This window comes from Nymphaea colorata, chromosome 10 (assembly GCF_008831285.2).
Source record: "Nymphaea colorata isolate Beijing-Zhang1983 chromosome 10, ASM883128v2, whole genome shotgun sequence".
NCBI classification, from domain to species: Eukaryota; Viridiplantae; Streptophyta; class Magnoliopsida; order Nymphaeales; family Nymphaeaceae; genus Nymphaea; species Nymphaea colorata.
Genome location: NC_045147.1, coordinates 16,968,940 through 16,985,939, shown reverse-complemented (window position 1 = coordinate 16,985,939; position 17,000 = coordinate 16,968,940). Strand labels below are relative to the sequence as shown.

The 17,000-nt window shown below is 39.4% G+C and overlaps 2 protein-coding genes across 2 annotated transcripts; one reads left to right on the top strand and one right to left on the bottom strand.

The window, feature by feature from the left end:
• Positions 1–1,341: 1,341 nt before the first annotated feature.
• Positions 1,342–7,156, top strand: LOC116262939 (two-component response regulator ORR21-like). The gene is made up of 5 exons (XM_031642480.2): positions 1,342–2,245; positions 4,022–4,174; positions 4,259–4,660; positions 4,784–4,860; positions 5,764–7,156. The coding sequence occupies exons 1-5, from the start codon at positions 2,068–2,070 to the stop codon at positions 6,943–6,945; spliced, it is 1,992 nt and encodes a 663-aa protein (XP_031498340.1). The 5' UTR covers positions 1,342–2,067; the 3' UTR covers positions 6,946–7,156.
• Positions 7,157–10,446: 3,290 nt separating this feature from the next.
• On the bottom strand, positions 10,447–15,557 carry LOC116262078 (dihydropyrimidine dehydrogenase (NADP(+)), chloroplastic). The gene is made up of 7 exons (XM_031641136.2): positions 15,148–15,557; positions 13,734–13,997; positions 13,445–13,615; positions 12,396–12,508; positions 12,129–12,315; positions 11,038–11,147; positions 10,447–10,865 (listed from the first exon to the last, which is right to left on the bottom strand). The coding sequence occupies exons 1-7, from the start codon at positions 15,427–15,429 to the stop codon at positions 10,709–10,711; spliced, it is 1,284 nt and encodes a 427-aa protein (XP_031496996.1). The 5' UTR covers positions 15,430–15,557; the 3' UTR covers positions 10,447–10,708.
• Positions 15,558–17,000: the final 1,443 nt, after the last annotated feature.

The window sequence follows — 17,000 nt, the reverse complement described above, 5'->3', positions numbered from 1 at the left end:
TTTTGGATGTGTATTACTAATGATATGATGATCTCACATCCAATGCTGCGATGTTGCATTGGTTGGACCTTGGATTTGACATGGATTTGAAATCCATTTTTTAACACTCTGCAGAAATCTTCTTTATTTATTTAAATAACGAGTTGGACCAAGGCCGGAGGAAGATGGGAGCACTATAAACAAAACAAGATGCTTATTTTCAAGTTAATATTGAAGGGTAATTTTTCTCATTTTACATGTTGATGTTCTTTAAAATTTTAAAATGTTATAAGCAGTGACCCTTCTTGTAAAACTGGCATTTAAAATTCTGCTAACGTAAACTTTTTCTGTATACCTTTTTCTATCTAAAAGGAGAATCCCGCTACACGTGCACGTATATTGTTTTATCACATCATAAGCTCTATTGGTTTAACATGACATGCTTTTGCTGTCATGGTAAAATACGTGCACTGAAATAAATTGTTCACGGAACTATAGATCTAAAGTAGTACCTAAAAAATTGCTAGTGTTTACATTGACATAATGTTTGCATTAAAATCAATGGATAGATGGTTTGGCCTTGAATTCACATGTACGTGACAAATCCAATGATCTTAAATAAAAGTAATCTATTAAATGTTGTATGCCTAAAAACTATAAATTCATCGTTGAAAGCATCACATAGCCATGCTAAAAGTACCATTTAAAAAATTGTTGCATCATAAACCATCATTAATATTCACAGTACTATAACAATGAATTTTTTATTTTTTAACCATCCAATAGCATCTCGACAAATTTGAAAATAACATTTTAAAAACTTATTTTACAAATGTTTTGAAATAAACTATTCAATTTGTGTTAGGCAAAAGCAAGGGTTTAAGAATAAATTATTGTTTAGTGGTTGAGAAAGGCAGCGAAGAAAGTGACGCTGAGTATGATTAGCCTAAAACGCTCTCGGTGAAGACTGAAGACATCATCGTAAACTTGGTTGTAATCAAAGTCCAAATTATAAGATCACATAAAATAGTATATATATTGTAATAACGTTTGAAATCAGTATAAGATTACATAAAACAAAAATAATTTTTGTTAACAGTAGCTTTCATTTAGATGTAAAAAAGGAAGTGAATTGCCAACATGTTTTAAATGAACTTAATTTTTTTTTACTAAGGTGATATCCATATTCTGTCTGCTACTTTAACAAAGTAACCACGACAAAATATTAAATACGACTAGAAAGAAGGTGAGGCTTGTGTTCATAAGTGCAAATAACTAATTTATTTGTAAAAATAATTGATGTTTCTTTTACTTAGCCAGTGAGTGCCTCTCTTGGAAACAAGGAGAGGAGGGAGCCTGAGATCGAGATTTGTGTCGGGTGGTGGCGCGGAGCTCTACAGTGACGAATTTCTTGGCGGGGGCGGGAGAGGGAGAGGGAGCGGAGCGGGAGGGGGAGCAACTTAGTCTATACCCTTTCAACCGCTTTTCGGCGTTGAATTCGGTCGATTTGCCGAAGAACTAGCTCGGAAAGTCGGGGGAACATAACTGCCAGTAAGACCCTGTTCTTTAGTAGGATGCTCTGGTTGACTCCGATAAAGTGTTATGATACAACTGAAAAGTAGTATAATAATTGCCAGAAACGGTTTGGAGAGATTCTAGATAAGTTTCAAATTGGCTACTTTCCTGTTTTCTCTCAGGCCAGCTTGCTTTGGTCTTCCCTTTATATTGACTCGTGGAAATCTAGGAGGCTGCTGGATTTGTACGTAGTGCTGGGTTGCTGGAGGGGAAGGGTGGTGGGGGTGGGTTTTCTGAGGTGGGATTGTGTGGGGATGGATACGTTGGATTTAGGAATCGGGTTAAAACCAACGAGAATCTCTTGTAGAGACTGGTGTTTGAGGGCTTTCCGAGGTGAATTTAGGGTTTGGAGAGATGTTTAGGAGGTTAGAATTCGGCTTTCGGTTGTTGATTTTTGGAGGTGGAATGTGTTTATCTCGGTGGAGTTAATCGTATATAAGGTTGGACCCAAGCCAGGAGAATTCTTTTGTGATTCTCTTAAAGTGATTGCCATTCCCATTTTTGGTCCCTGATATGGCGAATTTGCAAAGGTTGCAAAATTCCACTCTCAGCACGGCAAACAACTATGGCCCATCCCGGGTTGAAGGAGTGCCAGATCAATTTCCGGCAGGTCTCAGGGTGTTGGTGGTTGATGACGACACCATTTGTCTCAAGATACTGGAACAGATGCTCAAGAAATGCATGTATATTGGTAAGGACTTATATCTTCGTAAAATCTCTTTATCCCCTCTCTTTATGTCACCAATATACATGCTGCCACTGGTAAAAATATTCAGGTTTTGTACGTTTGATGGTTTGCTGCTGTTTACCCTACGACGCCATTTTTCCATCTAGTTATGAGTTTCAGGGTAGTCTGCATTCGTAGTGCTAATAATATTCATCTCTGCTTGTGAACTGTCTGCATCAATTTGGATTGATGGTTGGAGTACGCATTTGTTTGGCTAGGTTGCCAATTCCCTATTACATTCCTCTGGCATTTCTTATTGCATGATTAGGTTTCCCGACCCTTTTGTTAAGCAGTTTGTTGTGGCTATGAACGAGGTTTTATGTTCCTTGTTTGCTTGGTTAGATATAGTGGAATAGTTAACCATGAGGTTCCCTGGGTTAGAGGAAAAAAGTCGACAGAAGTCATGTATGTCGTTGTCTTGCTCATGCTGATATCTGCTTGCTTTCGTAGTACTATTCTGCATTTATGAGAACATGGTAACTGGTTAACCATAGAGAGAGATATTATGGGTTCTAAGGTTTTGATGATGTTGCAAGCATGATATGGATACTCAAAACATGAATGGACCTACATGTGACAACGTTCTATAATAAATTTGGGGGGCGTTGCTCTGAAATGTAATACTTGTTCTCCAAAGGCATTTGTCCCGAGGGAGTTGTAAATAAAACTACCAGAAATCTGTCAATAAGATGGTCACAAATAGCACAGAGTTCCCAGAATGTCGGCAGCAATATTAGATGTTAGATATCAAGCTATTTCATTCGTTTCTAGAATATTATCATTGGGTAGGTGTCATAAAATGTCCTACACTAGTGCCAAATCATAAAATGCTCGAAAAATGTATCATTGGTTTTATAAATTTGAATGAGTTTTTCCGTTTGTATAATCCAGGAGTTCTCGGGTTTTATTACTTAATGCCTCAAAGAAGTCGTGTTGTACTACTAGGTGACATAGGCTTGGGATAGAAACTCTGAGAGAGAGAGAGAGAGATGTCTACCAAATGTGCCCATAAGATCTACAGCAATTTTTTTTTTCCACAAAGGCAGCAATATGGATGTGATCTTTTTGATGTATTTTGTGAGAATCAATCTTAGTTTGCTTTATTATGGTATTATCTAAATTTGTATAAAGGTTTGAAAATTAACAGCAAAAACTTTAGTGAAGATTATGACCCTTAGGAAATCAAATTTTTTCATTAAAAACACATGCTTCAAGTCATCAAGTGTCCTTTTCTAACCAATGGACTCTAACAAGATTATGGTATTAGAGAAAACTTAGTTTCCCCAAAATATATTCAGAAATGTCACAAATTGCTGTAGGTATATTTGAGTTACTGTGTGTGTGTGTGTGTGTGTGTGAGGTTATGAGCCATGTTATGTGCAAAGTTATTTTTTCAAAGTCAAAATACTAGTTTACATCCACCTTTTTTGGAAAAAGTAATTTTTCACATGATGTCTTGTGAACTGTTAATCATGTTGTTTGGACTTTGGAGTCTTGGACAAATCATAATAGGTTCACATAATCCCTATATTTACTTAGTATACGTTTTGATTATATATGTATATATTTTGACTCTATGATGGGAACATTCGAAGTACTGTATATATTTCCATCAGTCTTTGTAGATTGGGTTAGACTGAATGATAATATCAATGTGAAAGCTTTGTAATTTTTCTTTTCATGAAATGATTTAAGAACAATATATCATGATGATAATGACAACAACCTCTATGCTTTCAGTTACAATATGTAGCCGAGCTACAGCTGCGCTATCCCTCTTAAGGGAGAAGAGAGGTGGTTTTGATGTGGTCCTAAGTGATGTCCATATGCCTGACATGGACGGTTTCAAACTTCTCGAGCTTGTCGGACTGGAAATGGACCTACCTCTGATCAGTAAGTGAAGTCCTTTTTCCTTTTTTTTTTTCTTTTTTGCATATATCAGTGTTACTGCTTGACTAACTTATCGCTTGTGTTTAGTGATGTCTGCGGATGGGAGGACTAGTGCCGTCATGAGAGGAATCAAACATGGAGCCTGTGATTATTTGATTAAACCTATACGCATAGAGGAACTCAAGAACATCTGGCAACATGTTATCAGAAAGAAGTGCATTGAAAGCAAAGAGCATGAACAATCATGTAGTATCGAGAAAAATGAGAAACAAAGACATGTGGGGGAAGAGACTGACTATGCATCATCAGTTAATGAAGGTTCAGATGGAAACTGGAAAATCCACCGAAAGAGGAAAGAGTCCAAGGATGATGAAGTTGATGGTGAACAAGAAAATGAAGATCCTGCTGCTTCAAAGAAGCCACGTGTGGTTTGGACAGCAGAACTGCATCAACAATTTATTAATGCAGTTAACCAACTGGGAATTGAGAGTATGTCTACAATGCCATCTTTACTGGCCATTTACTCTAACTTCAGAAATTTGGTATCTGGTCTAATCATTCGTACATTGATTTTTGATGTGATGAATTTTGTTCTCTTGCTTGCACGTGCAGAGGCTGTTCCCAAGAGAATCCTAGAGTTGATGAATGTCCCAGGTCTAACCAGGGAAAATGTTGCAAGTCATTTGCAGGTTTCTTCAGTCCTTATGTTCTTTTCTCCTGTTTCATATGTGGGCTGCTCCTTGTTGGTTGTTTGTGAACTTCTAGTGAAGATGCTCAGAATTTTGTTGTGCAACAAATCTGCTTCAATTCCTAGCTGTTAATAATGCCGTTTTGATGATTAGCTAGTTTGATAATGATGCCCATCTTATATTAAATGCCTGTTTGTCTTTTGTTCTGCTGTAAACTTCGACTCTCAAATGCCCCAAGGCTTATTCTGTATATGCCAAACAGTCAAAGGTATAGAAAATTTAAAAAGTAAGATTCTGTTTCAACAGCTGTTATCTGTTCTGTTTTATCTTGAAACATGCAATCAGGTCGTTCCCTGCCTCATTATTTATTGTTAGTTGGAGTCCATTTTAGTTTAAGAACAGCCTTTGAACATGGTTTTCTTGGAATTCAAAAGCTTCCCTGCTGATTTGACCTTATTGGGTCCTTTGTTCTTTTTGAAATATTGCATGTGGCATCCAAATGTGGAGATGGATTATGAATGGACCTATATCGTAGATTTTCAGAAAATCTTCAAAGGTTGTATATATCTGGTTTTATACTATCTTGTTTCATAACTCCTTTCGGATGTGAGAGCATACGAGATGTCATGCTCTGTAACCTTATCAGTGTTTTGTGAATCTGTTAGCTACGTGGCATGGGTAGTTCAAGTAACTGCTGTTGTTGTCGATATTGGTACCAAGTGCTGATGCCTTGGGCTGTTACATGGAGATGTAGTACATGATAATGACATTTGGTATGTGTCGCACATTTGAAGAGATACTTTGTTATTTATTCATTCATTGTATGTCATGTGGTGTGTTTGCACAATGGGATGAATGTTTCTACTTGATGCTGATGTGTTTATGTTGGTTATACTTCTGCAGAAATTCAGGCTTTACTTGAAGAAAATTAGTGTTGCTGCTCAGAATCAAGGTGTAATCTTGAGTTCCTTTGGTGGTCCTGCAGAACCAAATGGCAAACTGGGTTCAATGGCCAATATCAGTGTTCAAGCATTGGCTGATTCTGGTCAAATGGCACCACAGTCCTTTGCTGCTCTCCATGCCGAGTTCCTTGGCCACAATACTGGCAGTTTGGCCATGCCAGCAGCAGACCAGTCTACACTTGTGCAAGCTGCACTTCATGGATTGAAGGGAAATCCTGTTGAAAGGGGTACTGCCTTTGCCCAGCCACTGATTAAATGTCAATCTGATTTGACAAAGCAATTTACACAAACCAGTATGTCTATAGATGATATCCCATCTGCTTATTCAACATGGCAAGCACCTCTTGGAGTGGCAGCTTCTTGCAACAGCATTGGAATCTTAAGTTCCCATAGTAACGTGATGGGACAGCTGCATCAACATCGACCGGAGCAGCCACAATCATTTCAGTTGGAATCTGGGCATGTGATTAATGTGCAGCCTTCTAGTCTTGTCTCACCTACATCCTTGAGTAGTTTTTCTTGTAGGAGTAATACAGTCTCTTCCTCTTGCAACCACAATCCAAGCATCCCAAACTTCATTGGCGGTTCCATTGCTGACTACTGCATACTTTCTTCTAACGGCAGTCTGGCGGTCCAGGTGGGGCCAATGCCAGAAGGCAGCTTCAGGACTGTTGGTTTGCTTGGTGGTTATCCCGTTCCAAGTTCAATCACGAATGTAGCTTCTTCTTGCTCTGTGGAGAGCACCACTGACTTACAAAGCTGGCAACTTCAGAACTCAGTACAAGTAATGGGCGCTAATCCACCCACTCAGGTTTCTGGACTTGCATCAAATTCAGGGGATATCTCATATGGCCTGAAGGGAGGTCACTTATTGGACCAAGGAGCCTCCAGGAGTCTAGGATCTGTGAACAAGGAACCATGCTCCCACGGTAGGTTTGGTGTTGATAGTGGACCACTACCATCCTTTGCTGGTGAATTGGGTGAAGGAATAGCCTGTCTGCATGATGACATGAATGTGGTGAAGCGAGAGGTTGATTTGGAATTTATGGACAATTTGAAAGTTGGCTTGCCTGTTGTGCAGCAGTTTTCTGCAAATGACCTTATGGGTGTTCTCTCCAAATAGGTAATTTCGGTTTCTTTGTGATGTCTAATTTCTTTTTTGACATAGGAAGCTATCATATTTCGTCTATATTTGTTTATACTATGGATGGACTTGTAAACACGCTGAATGAGTGTGTGCTTGAAGTGTTGAAGGCTTGAAGCTTTGCCTTCCTTGTATGGGGAGTGGAAACTTCGACCAGCATCCAGCTTTAATAGAAAAAAGCGGTGCTTGAGCTGTCTTGTTTGCAAACAAATAATAAATTAGTAAATAAGCAAGAAAAAGAAAGGATGTCTCGAAACTTTGAGATAGAATTTGAACTGAAAGCCTGTAATGCTATTACTGTGTCGGCTTAATTACAGAAATGAGAAAACCTGCATCACATACGATCTGGGGCCAAAGTTATTATCACTTGCTCTATTGCTACAAGCCAAATTCCTCCATTTTTCTCTCACTAAATGGTGTGACTGACAATGTTTATCACTTAAGTCATGCTACCAGAACCAGATGGCCTTCGCATTTGGCTTGCGGTCTTTGTGAGGCAAGCGAAGTTTCACATCCCTATTTATGGACTAGAATCGTGCTTATTTCATTATAAATGCTGCATGTAGATCCCTGTTTTAGTGGTCTGCCTTGTCCTGCTTGGCTTTAGTTGTGGCCTGTCACATGGGTACACGTACGATTTGGGTACGACCTATGTGACATGGGTACGTCTAATTACCCAGGTACCCGTGTCGGTACATGGGCACGGCGACGCGGGTACGACTGCATTTTAAAACATTTAAAATTACATTTTCAAACTTAATTTTTTCTCTAATTTTGATTTTTATCTTTTTATATTTCCTTCCACTAAGATTCTATATTTTCCTCTCATTTTTCTTTAATTTTGAGAATTTTTGTGGATTATAAGACTATTAATGTTTTTTCTCATTTTATCATTTTTGAGAATATAAGATTTGTTGTATCCGTGGACCTACAATTTTCAAAATTGATGTGTCCGAACCCATTCAACGGTACCCGCACCCCTGTGACATACGGTACGACAATAATTACAGAAAATTTGGATATAGGGGTATATATATATATGTGTGTGTGTGTGTGTGCAAAATAACACAAAAAATGAAAAATCAAAATGAAAGCAACACTTAAAATGAACAAGTGATACAAACAAAAACATTACTTTTTAATGAACAATAACTCTAAAAGCAGAATGAAAACTGAGTTGAAAAAAATTAAATCAAGCAAAATTAAGTAGGTTGGATCAGTTTTGATATAAAAAGTATTGTGTCTAGGTACTCACTTTGGGTATTGGTACAGTGGACTTTATTAATGTACCCATATGACTTAGGTTGTGGCTAAACATCTCTCGTCACCCCCGCTTCCTCTTTTCTTGTTCCCTTCGTAGTGATGCTTTGTCTTCTTCTATGTGATGCCCTTATGGGGCCATGCTTGTGCTCACGCTACCAAATTGGTGTGGCTCCTTTGAAGCAGTCGTTTAATTTGTTCTGCACATGACATCATACCTTCAGAATTAGGAAGGACTGTCCTAGTGAATGGTTACGAAAAGCCTGTTTGCCTCTTTTTAATGGATCATTGGCTTGTCTATATGACGCTTCTACATCAAGAAAGGCTGTGTGTGTTCGTCGAATGTCGATGCATGTAAATTTTGAAGTAATTAATGGCCATTGGGTTCTTATGCATGTACATGTGATTTCTCTGCATAGTTGATGCACCAGGAATGCATAAAAAAGATTGACTTAAATTTGATAATATTAGCTTGAACAGGAAAAAGCATCACATGATAAAAGTTTAATAGTTTGTTCACCTTTTAACGATTTAAGCATTAGAAAAACCAAAAGGAATTAAAGCTCTCAAAGGGTTTCAAAAAGCGAGCAGGCTGTGGCTATCAGCTAGTCTTAATGGTTCAATTTCCACGGGCGTCCGTTCGTAAGTAGGCATGTGCCAAAGGGGGCATAGGATGTTTCATTATGAACGTTTTGATTAATCCCATCTCAAAAGTACATATCCCTAATCAAACACAAGGTTGCTTTTGAGTATCTCATCTCAGAACTACACCGAAACCAATGCCAGAATAGAGGTGCAACTGGAAAGGGTGTCACGGGCGGTCTCTTTCACGACTGCATGTATTGGACGGCTCGGCTCGTCTTATGGCACATCGTCGTAGACTCAAGCGTGCCATCAAAGATGTGCGAGTTCAAGGGCTCTTTGCCACTGCTCTCAGGAGCGTTCTGGTATGTGTTTCCTTTTACATTTGTTCAAAGGAAACCAAAATGGGGGAATAGAAAGAGGTTAGCTGCACTGTTTTGGCCTCGCGAGGTGTTTGATAATCTTGAAAAAGAATTCAGGGTGTATTGAAGGGGTGAATTTCACTTGTATGAATGCATCTCAACCCAAACATGGGTGAAAAGCAAGCCTCAGAAAAAAATTATCCATTTTACACGGTTCCGCTGAAAATTCTAGGAGGAAAAGGTTCGCCAGAAGGTCCTTCACCTGCCGCACGGCTGGTTGTTTTTACCAGCGCCTCTTTCATCCATGCTTATTAAAGGAAACCTGCCCTCATTATAAGACTATTTTCACACTTGGAAGAATAGGGAAAACTTATCCATGTAAAGATTGAACAGGCCTGCAATGACACATCTAGAGTAAAAAATTTCCTGAGAAAAGGGTTATCTACCTGAAGGTCAGGTTTTGGCAAGAGGCACGTTGGCGTCAAATAGGAAACATACACAGTATGTGATGTTGGTTGTCGGATTTAATGGCGAAGGAAGGAATGAAGTTCTGGCCCTTCGGGGTCGTCTGTAGGAAAAAACAAGAAGGTCAAGCTCAACGGTGACTACCTAGCTCGCCAATGCCAAAGCAGGAGTCCAGACAAAAGCCTGTTTTGCTGCCTAGAGCCCCCATGCCAGATTTTTCAGGCGCAAGCAAGTATGATGGATTTCCCAAAATTGAAAAGAAAAAAAAAATAGGTATTTTGAGTAGGGAACCTTTTCGTGATTTTCAACCGAACAGGCTCCCTTTTAGGGTGGATTTACTTCCTGCAGAAACTAAGGAGTTTACTAAAGAAGCCGTGGCAGTTGGGTTAGCCACCAGAGTAGATGGACAGGTAAACCACCGTCGATGAGTTACATCCAAGGGACTCTAAAGAGGGTTTCAGATTGATAGCATCGGGAAAAAATGGTGTGCACCTCAGACATGGTTCATACTTAAGTTTAGTCGCAGGGTTGATAGTGTCGACCTTGGCTCAGTCTATGGGCATGGGTGTCACCCCCAATCCTATCCAATCCACTGTAAGGCATGGTTTGATGCAACAGCAGAGTCCTCAGAATTAGACCCACATACCTTTAACGGAAGGATTAATCATGAATGTTTTGCCCCTTTGATGGTTGCTGCCTGTTGGCATATCTAAATAGAAACGCAGTTGTGAAGAATTTGACTTTTTAAGAAGCAGCAGACATAGACGAAGAAGTTACTGAAACACTGACATCATTTCACGAGGCTTGAATATGTAAAAAACAGTTCACTAGATTTTGGACACCAAATTATCTCAAACATTTCGAAATGCAAACAAATCAAGGATATCTGGATAGTAAATAAACATGTGCTGCCACACTTGAGACGATCTTTCGTAGGTTATTAATGGAATTCAAGTTCAAACCTATTGACCTAGTGGAAGAAACTTTTCCAACTGGGAAGTAGTCTATTCACACAAGGAAATGAGTTAAGGCTAAAACTTGAAAGTGATAAACGCCTTGTTTATTTCCTCCAATCAGTTAGATACCATGCTTTCTGTTTCCTTTACAAAGCCATCGCCTGTCCAATCTTTGTCAGACTGCAGTCCTTTCTTTATTGCTTTCCTCTGCCGAATCGCTTCTTGTTGCCGCCGCACCAAATCTGTGTGTGTGGTGAAGTATTGCAATGAATGCCTAAAGAGAGAGTAAGATATAGAGTCAACGCAACTTCAAGCAATCGCCATCTTGAATTTACTAAAATGCACCACATATTAAAGGACACTATAGATCAGAGGTAAATAATTTAAGCCATTAATAAATGAAAACAAGCTATGGAAAAATGTTAACGGAAGGACAGTGAACAGACCCTTTAAAATCATCTATGGATGAGAAGTTGTGCTTTCTCATGAAATCCTTCAGTTCAGCACAGAGTTGCTTTACAAGGCCATAGCCATGCATCATCACACCTGTACATACCTGCTCAGCACTTGAATTAATCAGATAATGGAGATCACGTTGACTTATCCTATCAGTAAATGTTAAATATTTCTTACTAAAGTACCAAGCAGATGAATTGCCACATAAACAGTTAAACACTTCGCTTGTCTTGATTCATGTTGTCTAGTCTCCATACATAGCTTCATCATGAAATTGCAAATTCTCTGAACAATGCATGTGAATAGGGTGGAGACAACAAGAACCCAATTCTTGTTGATGTGAACAATTACATATCAGTAACTGTGAAATATTTCTTACTAAAGTACCAAGCAGATGAATTGCCACATAAACACTTCGTTTGTCTTGATTCACGTTGCCTAGTCTCCATACATAGCTTCATCATGAAATTGCAAATTCTCTGAACAATGCATGTGAATAGGGTGGAGACAACAAGAACCTAACTCATGTCTTTGGGAAGACATAACATCAACACTTCCACCAATTTTTCTGGATCACCAGGTACAAGCTTATCAGTTTGCATAACCAAAGCCACGTGATTATCTAAACAACTTATGCCCTTTTTGCCAAGTCGGTGACAACAGTAGCATCAGCTATGCCTATGTTTTATACAAGTAATGGCAGCAAGGCACTTGCAGTTTGAAGTGAGCGAATCATTATTTTCTAGTAACATGAATATGCATTGAAAAGCAGCAACAGGCCTTATCCCAGCAAAATAAAAGAGGAATCAGCTATACCATCAAAAATGAATGGAGATAAGCATATGCTGTGACCTTATTTTACAGAGCAGATTCAGTGGAACAAGATGTTGCCACAAAATTGTGGCTGCACCTCAGCAGCCAGGTGGGATTATTTCAATTGGAAAATTTGTTGTCTGAAATGCGTTAAAAACAAGGCTCCAACAAATATGCAGAAGGGAAAAAAACGAACAGGTTATATACTTATATAAGATGGTCAGGTTGTTACACAAATATTAGATGGACATTAAGAAACAAGTCTAACCTGAACTGTATCTGCTCCGAGAAGAATGAATTCAGCAGCATCACCTCCCGTCTGCACTCCCCCTATTCCAGAAAGTGACTTTTCTGTGTCACGGAATTCTGCCTTCATCATCTTTGCTATGGACATCACCTTAGCAAGTGCAATAGGATGAACTGCCTTTGCAGAATAACCACCAGGAGTTGAATATCTGAGCAAAACACAAAATATCATCAATGTAGACAAAGCTAAATTATTAAATCCAAATCCACGACACACTCTACAACTCACCCCTCAACACAGGGCTCAGGATGTAAGGTATTGAGATCAATTCCCATGACGCTCATTATTGTGTTGATTGCAGAAACTCCTTCACATCCAGTCTGCAAAGCAACTCTAGCTGGCTGCAGCGGGGAAAAAACAGTACCCATAGAGTGAGTATGCCACATAACTCCCATATAGCAGATTACAGGAATGGTATATTTCATCTCAGCCATCTGTTTTCCAGGGCATGGTTTTGTATCCTTTGACCATTTTCACAATATTTTGAAATTATCACAATATTTATATTAATATCACAATATTGTAGCAATATCTGAAAAACATTTTTAACAAATCTCTTTTGACATTTTCATGACTGTCTTTTATGAGTGGTTCTGTAAGAAACTTGATCGAAAGCTGATAATTTCCATTTTTAAAATTTTTAATTCCTGAGATTTTTTCGAGAAAGACATTTTCCAGTTAGTAGCTCAGAAGAACCTAGGCAACAAAATCACGAGAACAGTACTCGTTACAATGTTTTGGACTAATTCTATTGAAGGAATGAAAATAGGACTGAACTTTAAAGATCAAATGCACAGCACATAGGATGAATTACTATAAATGAATTCACTATCAGAAGGAAATTTTACTGGAAAATCTCATTTATATTAACACATGAATTTGGATCACCTTTTGGAAGACTGTTAATGTTCTCAGCAGTTAACAGTCACCAGATAAAAAATTTTCTCTTCAAAATTTGCACAAATAATGATATTTTACATCATTATCACGGGAAGGAAAAGGTCCATTTGAGACAATTTTTGCATACTAGTTACTCTATGGTCAGCAGGGTCGGATGCAGAGGCCTACATTTAAACAGAAGTAACCTGCTGAGTAAACATTGGTTCAAAGTCAAGAAATCAAACTAATTTTGACAAAAAAGGACACTAACTGACATGGCTGAGGATCAAGGGCAGGATTCATATCCAAACCAAGATGGGGCATCTCTGGAATGAGTATAACTGTATAAGGCCCTCCCTTAGTCCAGATTAATCCTGTGTCAGGATCAGAAAGCTCACCTCAGTGATGTCAGTAATATTTGGTGTCATCTTTGCCCATACTGGAATAGTTGCTTTTTCGTTGATCCATCCACAGACTTCTTCCAACAACGCGCAGTTTTGTCCCACAGCAGCACCCATCTTGCGCTCTGGCATACCATGTGGACATGAGAAATTGATCTCAAATGCATCCTGTAACATAGAAATAAGCAAGGTGAAAAAGGAAAGATCCCAATTTTGCACAATGGTAAATGTATGAAGTAAGATTGACAAATATCCAAGGGTGAGAAAGTGGACAACAACTTTTTACCACTCCAGTTTCTTCAACCCTCTCAATGAGCTCTTGCCAAGCAGCTTTGTCGTACTCCTCCATGATTGATGCGATAAGTATTCTTTCAGGGTACTCTTCCTTTAACTGCTTGAACTCCTTCAACATGGTCTCTAGTGGTCGGTCACTGATGAGCTCAATATTCTCCCAACCAATGATCTCTCCTTTAGCTGAGCCATTTGATCCAGCTCGCAGGCGTGCATATCGTGGGGTCACATTGATGACTTTGCTTGAATCAAGTGATACCTGTTCACATGCCAGATCGACATAAAAGGTATTAAGTCCTCCATAGAAAATCGAAAGTTGTGTTTACAGGTCTCACATTTGAGACAAATGAAGCAAGCTAGCTATCTGGCCTTGATCCTCTTCGTCAATTGAGGGATCAGTGTATTTGGAGGCAAAGAAGGATTTACAAGTAGAACCTTATGGTCCCTGTTTGACAGGTGCCGAGATCAAGGCCTTCAGTTCTGAGAATGGAATTTTCACATGCCTCCAGATTATCAGGTAAATGATAAATAAACTGTGCACACGGGGGACCAGAAACTGTCCAACTCTTCTGACATGGACTTCAAGAACAACCTTCAAACCATGAAACTTGAAAGGTGTGTCAACAATATTTACTGATTGTTCAGGTGGAAACGTTGAGCTTGGGGAGGCCATAAACAGAAAGGGTGCACTCTCTGCTATGTTTTATCGACAGTGAGACCATACAAATATTATCACAAAAACAGACATAGGCATGGCGATTTGCACACATGATTACTGCAATTTAGACGAGACACAGTAATACAAGTACAAACAATGGGTTCCTAAGCCAGAAAAATTGAACTCGCATGAGATGAGGATTGGCTTTAGCTATTAAGATAAGATAAGATGATAGAAAACTGTTACACGCGTCATTCTTGCTTATCCTACTAATAGAATCATAAAGCTTTGGTTAGGCTGTCACACAAGAGAACAAGCATTGAGCATTCACAGATTAAGAATGCAGATCGCAAAAGCAGAGATCAATTCTGAATTCAGTGAGGAACAAATGTTAATCACTGTCACAATAACTACCTTTCTACGGAACCACTTAGTTCAACATCACATTTTAATCAAGCGGCAACGAAATCGCATCTTCATGATGGTAAACCTGACACTAAATTTCAGCAATTGCAATCAAAACTGGACATGAAAAGGACAAGCAGCATGTAAGAATCCACAATTCAGTAAACCAGATCAACACGAAATTTAAACAAAGCTGCTCAAGGTTCAACCACGTCCATGAGAAATTCAATCCTAGCATTCTGAAATGACGAGCCACTCATCTTAGAATCTCATACGGTATCAAAGCTATAAGAAAGAAGAAGCACGACTGGTGTGTGTATGCGAGAGAGAGAGAGAGAGAGATTACAGTCTTGGCGATCACCGCGCCCCAACCTTCGTCAAACGCTCTCTTCATGACGGTATAGTTGGTCCCGGGCGGCCCCGAGGCGATGACGAAAGGGTTCGGCATCTCCAGCCCGTTGACCCTGACGCTCAGATCGGGCTCTGCGCCGGAAGCCCTGACGCGGAGTGCGGGGCAGCGGCGGGAGTCAGGCACCGGTGCGCGGAGAAGGAAGCTCCGGTCGCGGGAGCGGGTGCCGCATGTGCCCCCCGTCGAGAGGAAGGAAGAGGTCAGCGGGGAGGTCGCCATGCGGCTGTAGCAGCTAAGGTTGGCGCCGGTTGGTGAAGAAGAGCAAAGGGGGAGAAGATGGAGGACCGATCCTGAGTGAGTCTAAGGAAGCGTCACGCTTCACGAGGCCGACTTTATACGTTTGAGAACTGAAACACTGCCAAGGAATTCGGATGTAGGAAGAAGCGAGAGGGACGCAAGGTCGCGTCGGGACGGGGTCGTGACGGCGCCTACGTGTCTACGTCTGCCCAACGGGTCGGGTATAACGTACTGAATCATTACGATCCACTCAATAGATTTCGCCATTCAGGGAAGGGCGCGCGCTGTTTGTAAAGGTGGCTAAAAACATTTGTTTCTATTGCCAAACCACCCCTAAGTTTTGTTAAAAAACACTTGATTTTTTCTAATTGCTTTTAATATGAGGTACTTTTTCCAAATGAGATAAAATTACCAGTAATTTTAATTGGATAAATAACTGCACTACATTTATTATAATATATTTTCTGGTCATTATGATGAACTTCACTAATTGAACGGCTAGTTTCCACAAAAATAAATCTATCATACCTCTCAAGTAACACAGAAAAAATTTGTTCACACGCTCATAACTTTGAAGTACTTCTAATTTTTTTCTTATACAGCATGGAGAGTTGGGGAACGAAGGGAATGGAGATTGGAGAGTTGGGGTACTTCAAAGATTCTTTAGAAAAAAAATATACTTTTTAACCTTTTAACTTTTGTCATAACTGTAAAATGTCATATGGCTGAGCTTTTCTTGCACGACTCCTTAGGCGGTGAAATTGAAGCTGCTGTAAAATGTTATGTGGCCGTGAAGTTGATGTTAAAAGGGAGGGACCGAGGAGGTGGACAGAGACGCAGCTGTAACTTGTTATTCTTTTGTCTCATCAATCATACTTCAATTATTCGGTGGGTGTGCACGTGGTTTCATACTAACAAAGCCGGGCATTTTGGTTCTAAGTGACGGAGGAAGAAACTTTTTTCATTGGGGGACGTTAATGCAAAACGATCTAAAGAAGAAGAAATTGGCCCTTAGTAAAACACTGTGGAACACCAATATATATATATAATAAACCAGTTTACATTTGCCTGTATGGGCAAACTGCCGAGTTATATATATATATATATATATATATGTATGTATGTATAAGAAAATAAGTAAAACCAGTTTAAAAAAGAGCCTGAATTTTCAAAGTTAATTTTTCTTCTTAAGATTGATTTATTTTATCATATAATGGTTGAGAAAAGAAAAAAAAGATTAAGAGTGAGCATAAAAGTAGGTGGAAGAGAGGAAAAAAAGGATTTGCCGACTGTTTTGAAAATAGTAGGTCAAAGCCGACAATGGACTTTAGGAAGGTGAGAACCCAAAAAAAGTACCACACTCGTAATCAAAATGAAATTTGCAAGAAAAAAATTAGATCGGCATCGGGTTTGCGTCACGTAACAAGCAAAACGAACAATATAAATTTTAGCGCTTCAAGAAGCTGTGCATAGTCAGCCAAAAGCCGGCCAGTTTCTGTTTTTTACTTTCTTAGGCACCAGCCTCCTGCGTAAGACAACGGGTATGGGCCTAA

What these genes read in the sequence shown, in the direction of transcription:
- LOC116262078 (XM_031641136.2), bottom strand. Translation starts at nt 15,429, where the DNA reads ATGGCGACCTCCCCGCTGACCTCTTCCTTCCTCTCGACGGGGGGCACA. An exon ending in GGGTTGAAGAAACTGGAGTG is followed by an intron (nt 13,616 to 13,733) that starts GTAAAAAGTTGT and finishes TCTATGTTACAG; the next exon opens with GATGCATTTGAGATCAATTT. An exon ending in ATATTACTGACATCACTGAG is followed by an intron (nt 12,509 to 13,444) that starts GTGAGCTTTCTG and finishes TCCCCGCTGCAG; the next exon opens with CCAGCTAGAGTTGCTTTGCA.
- LOC116262939 (XM_031642480.2), top strand. Translation starts at nt 2,068, where the DNA reads ATGGCGAATTTGCAAAGGTTGCAAAATTCCACTCTCAGCACGGCAAAC. An exon ending in CAAGAAATGCATGTATATTG is followed by an intron (nt 2,246 to 4,021) that starts GTAAGGACTTAT and finishes CTATGCTTTCAG; the next exon opens with TTACAATATGTAGCCGAGCT. An exon ending in TAACCAACTGGGAATTGAGA is followed by an intron (nt 4,661 to 4,783) that starts GTATGTCTACAA and finishes TTGCACGTGCAG; the next exon opens with AGGCTGTTCCCAAGAGAATC.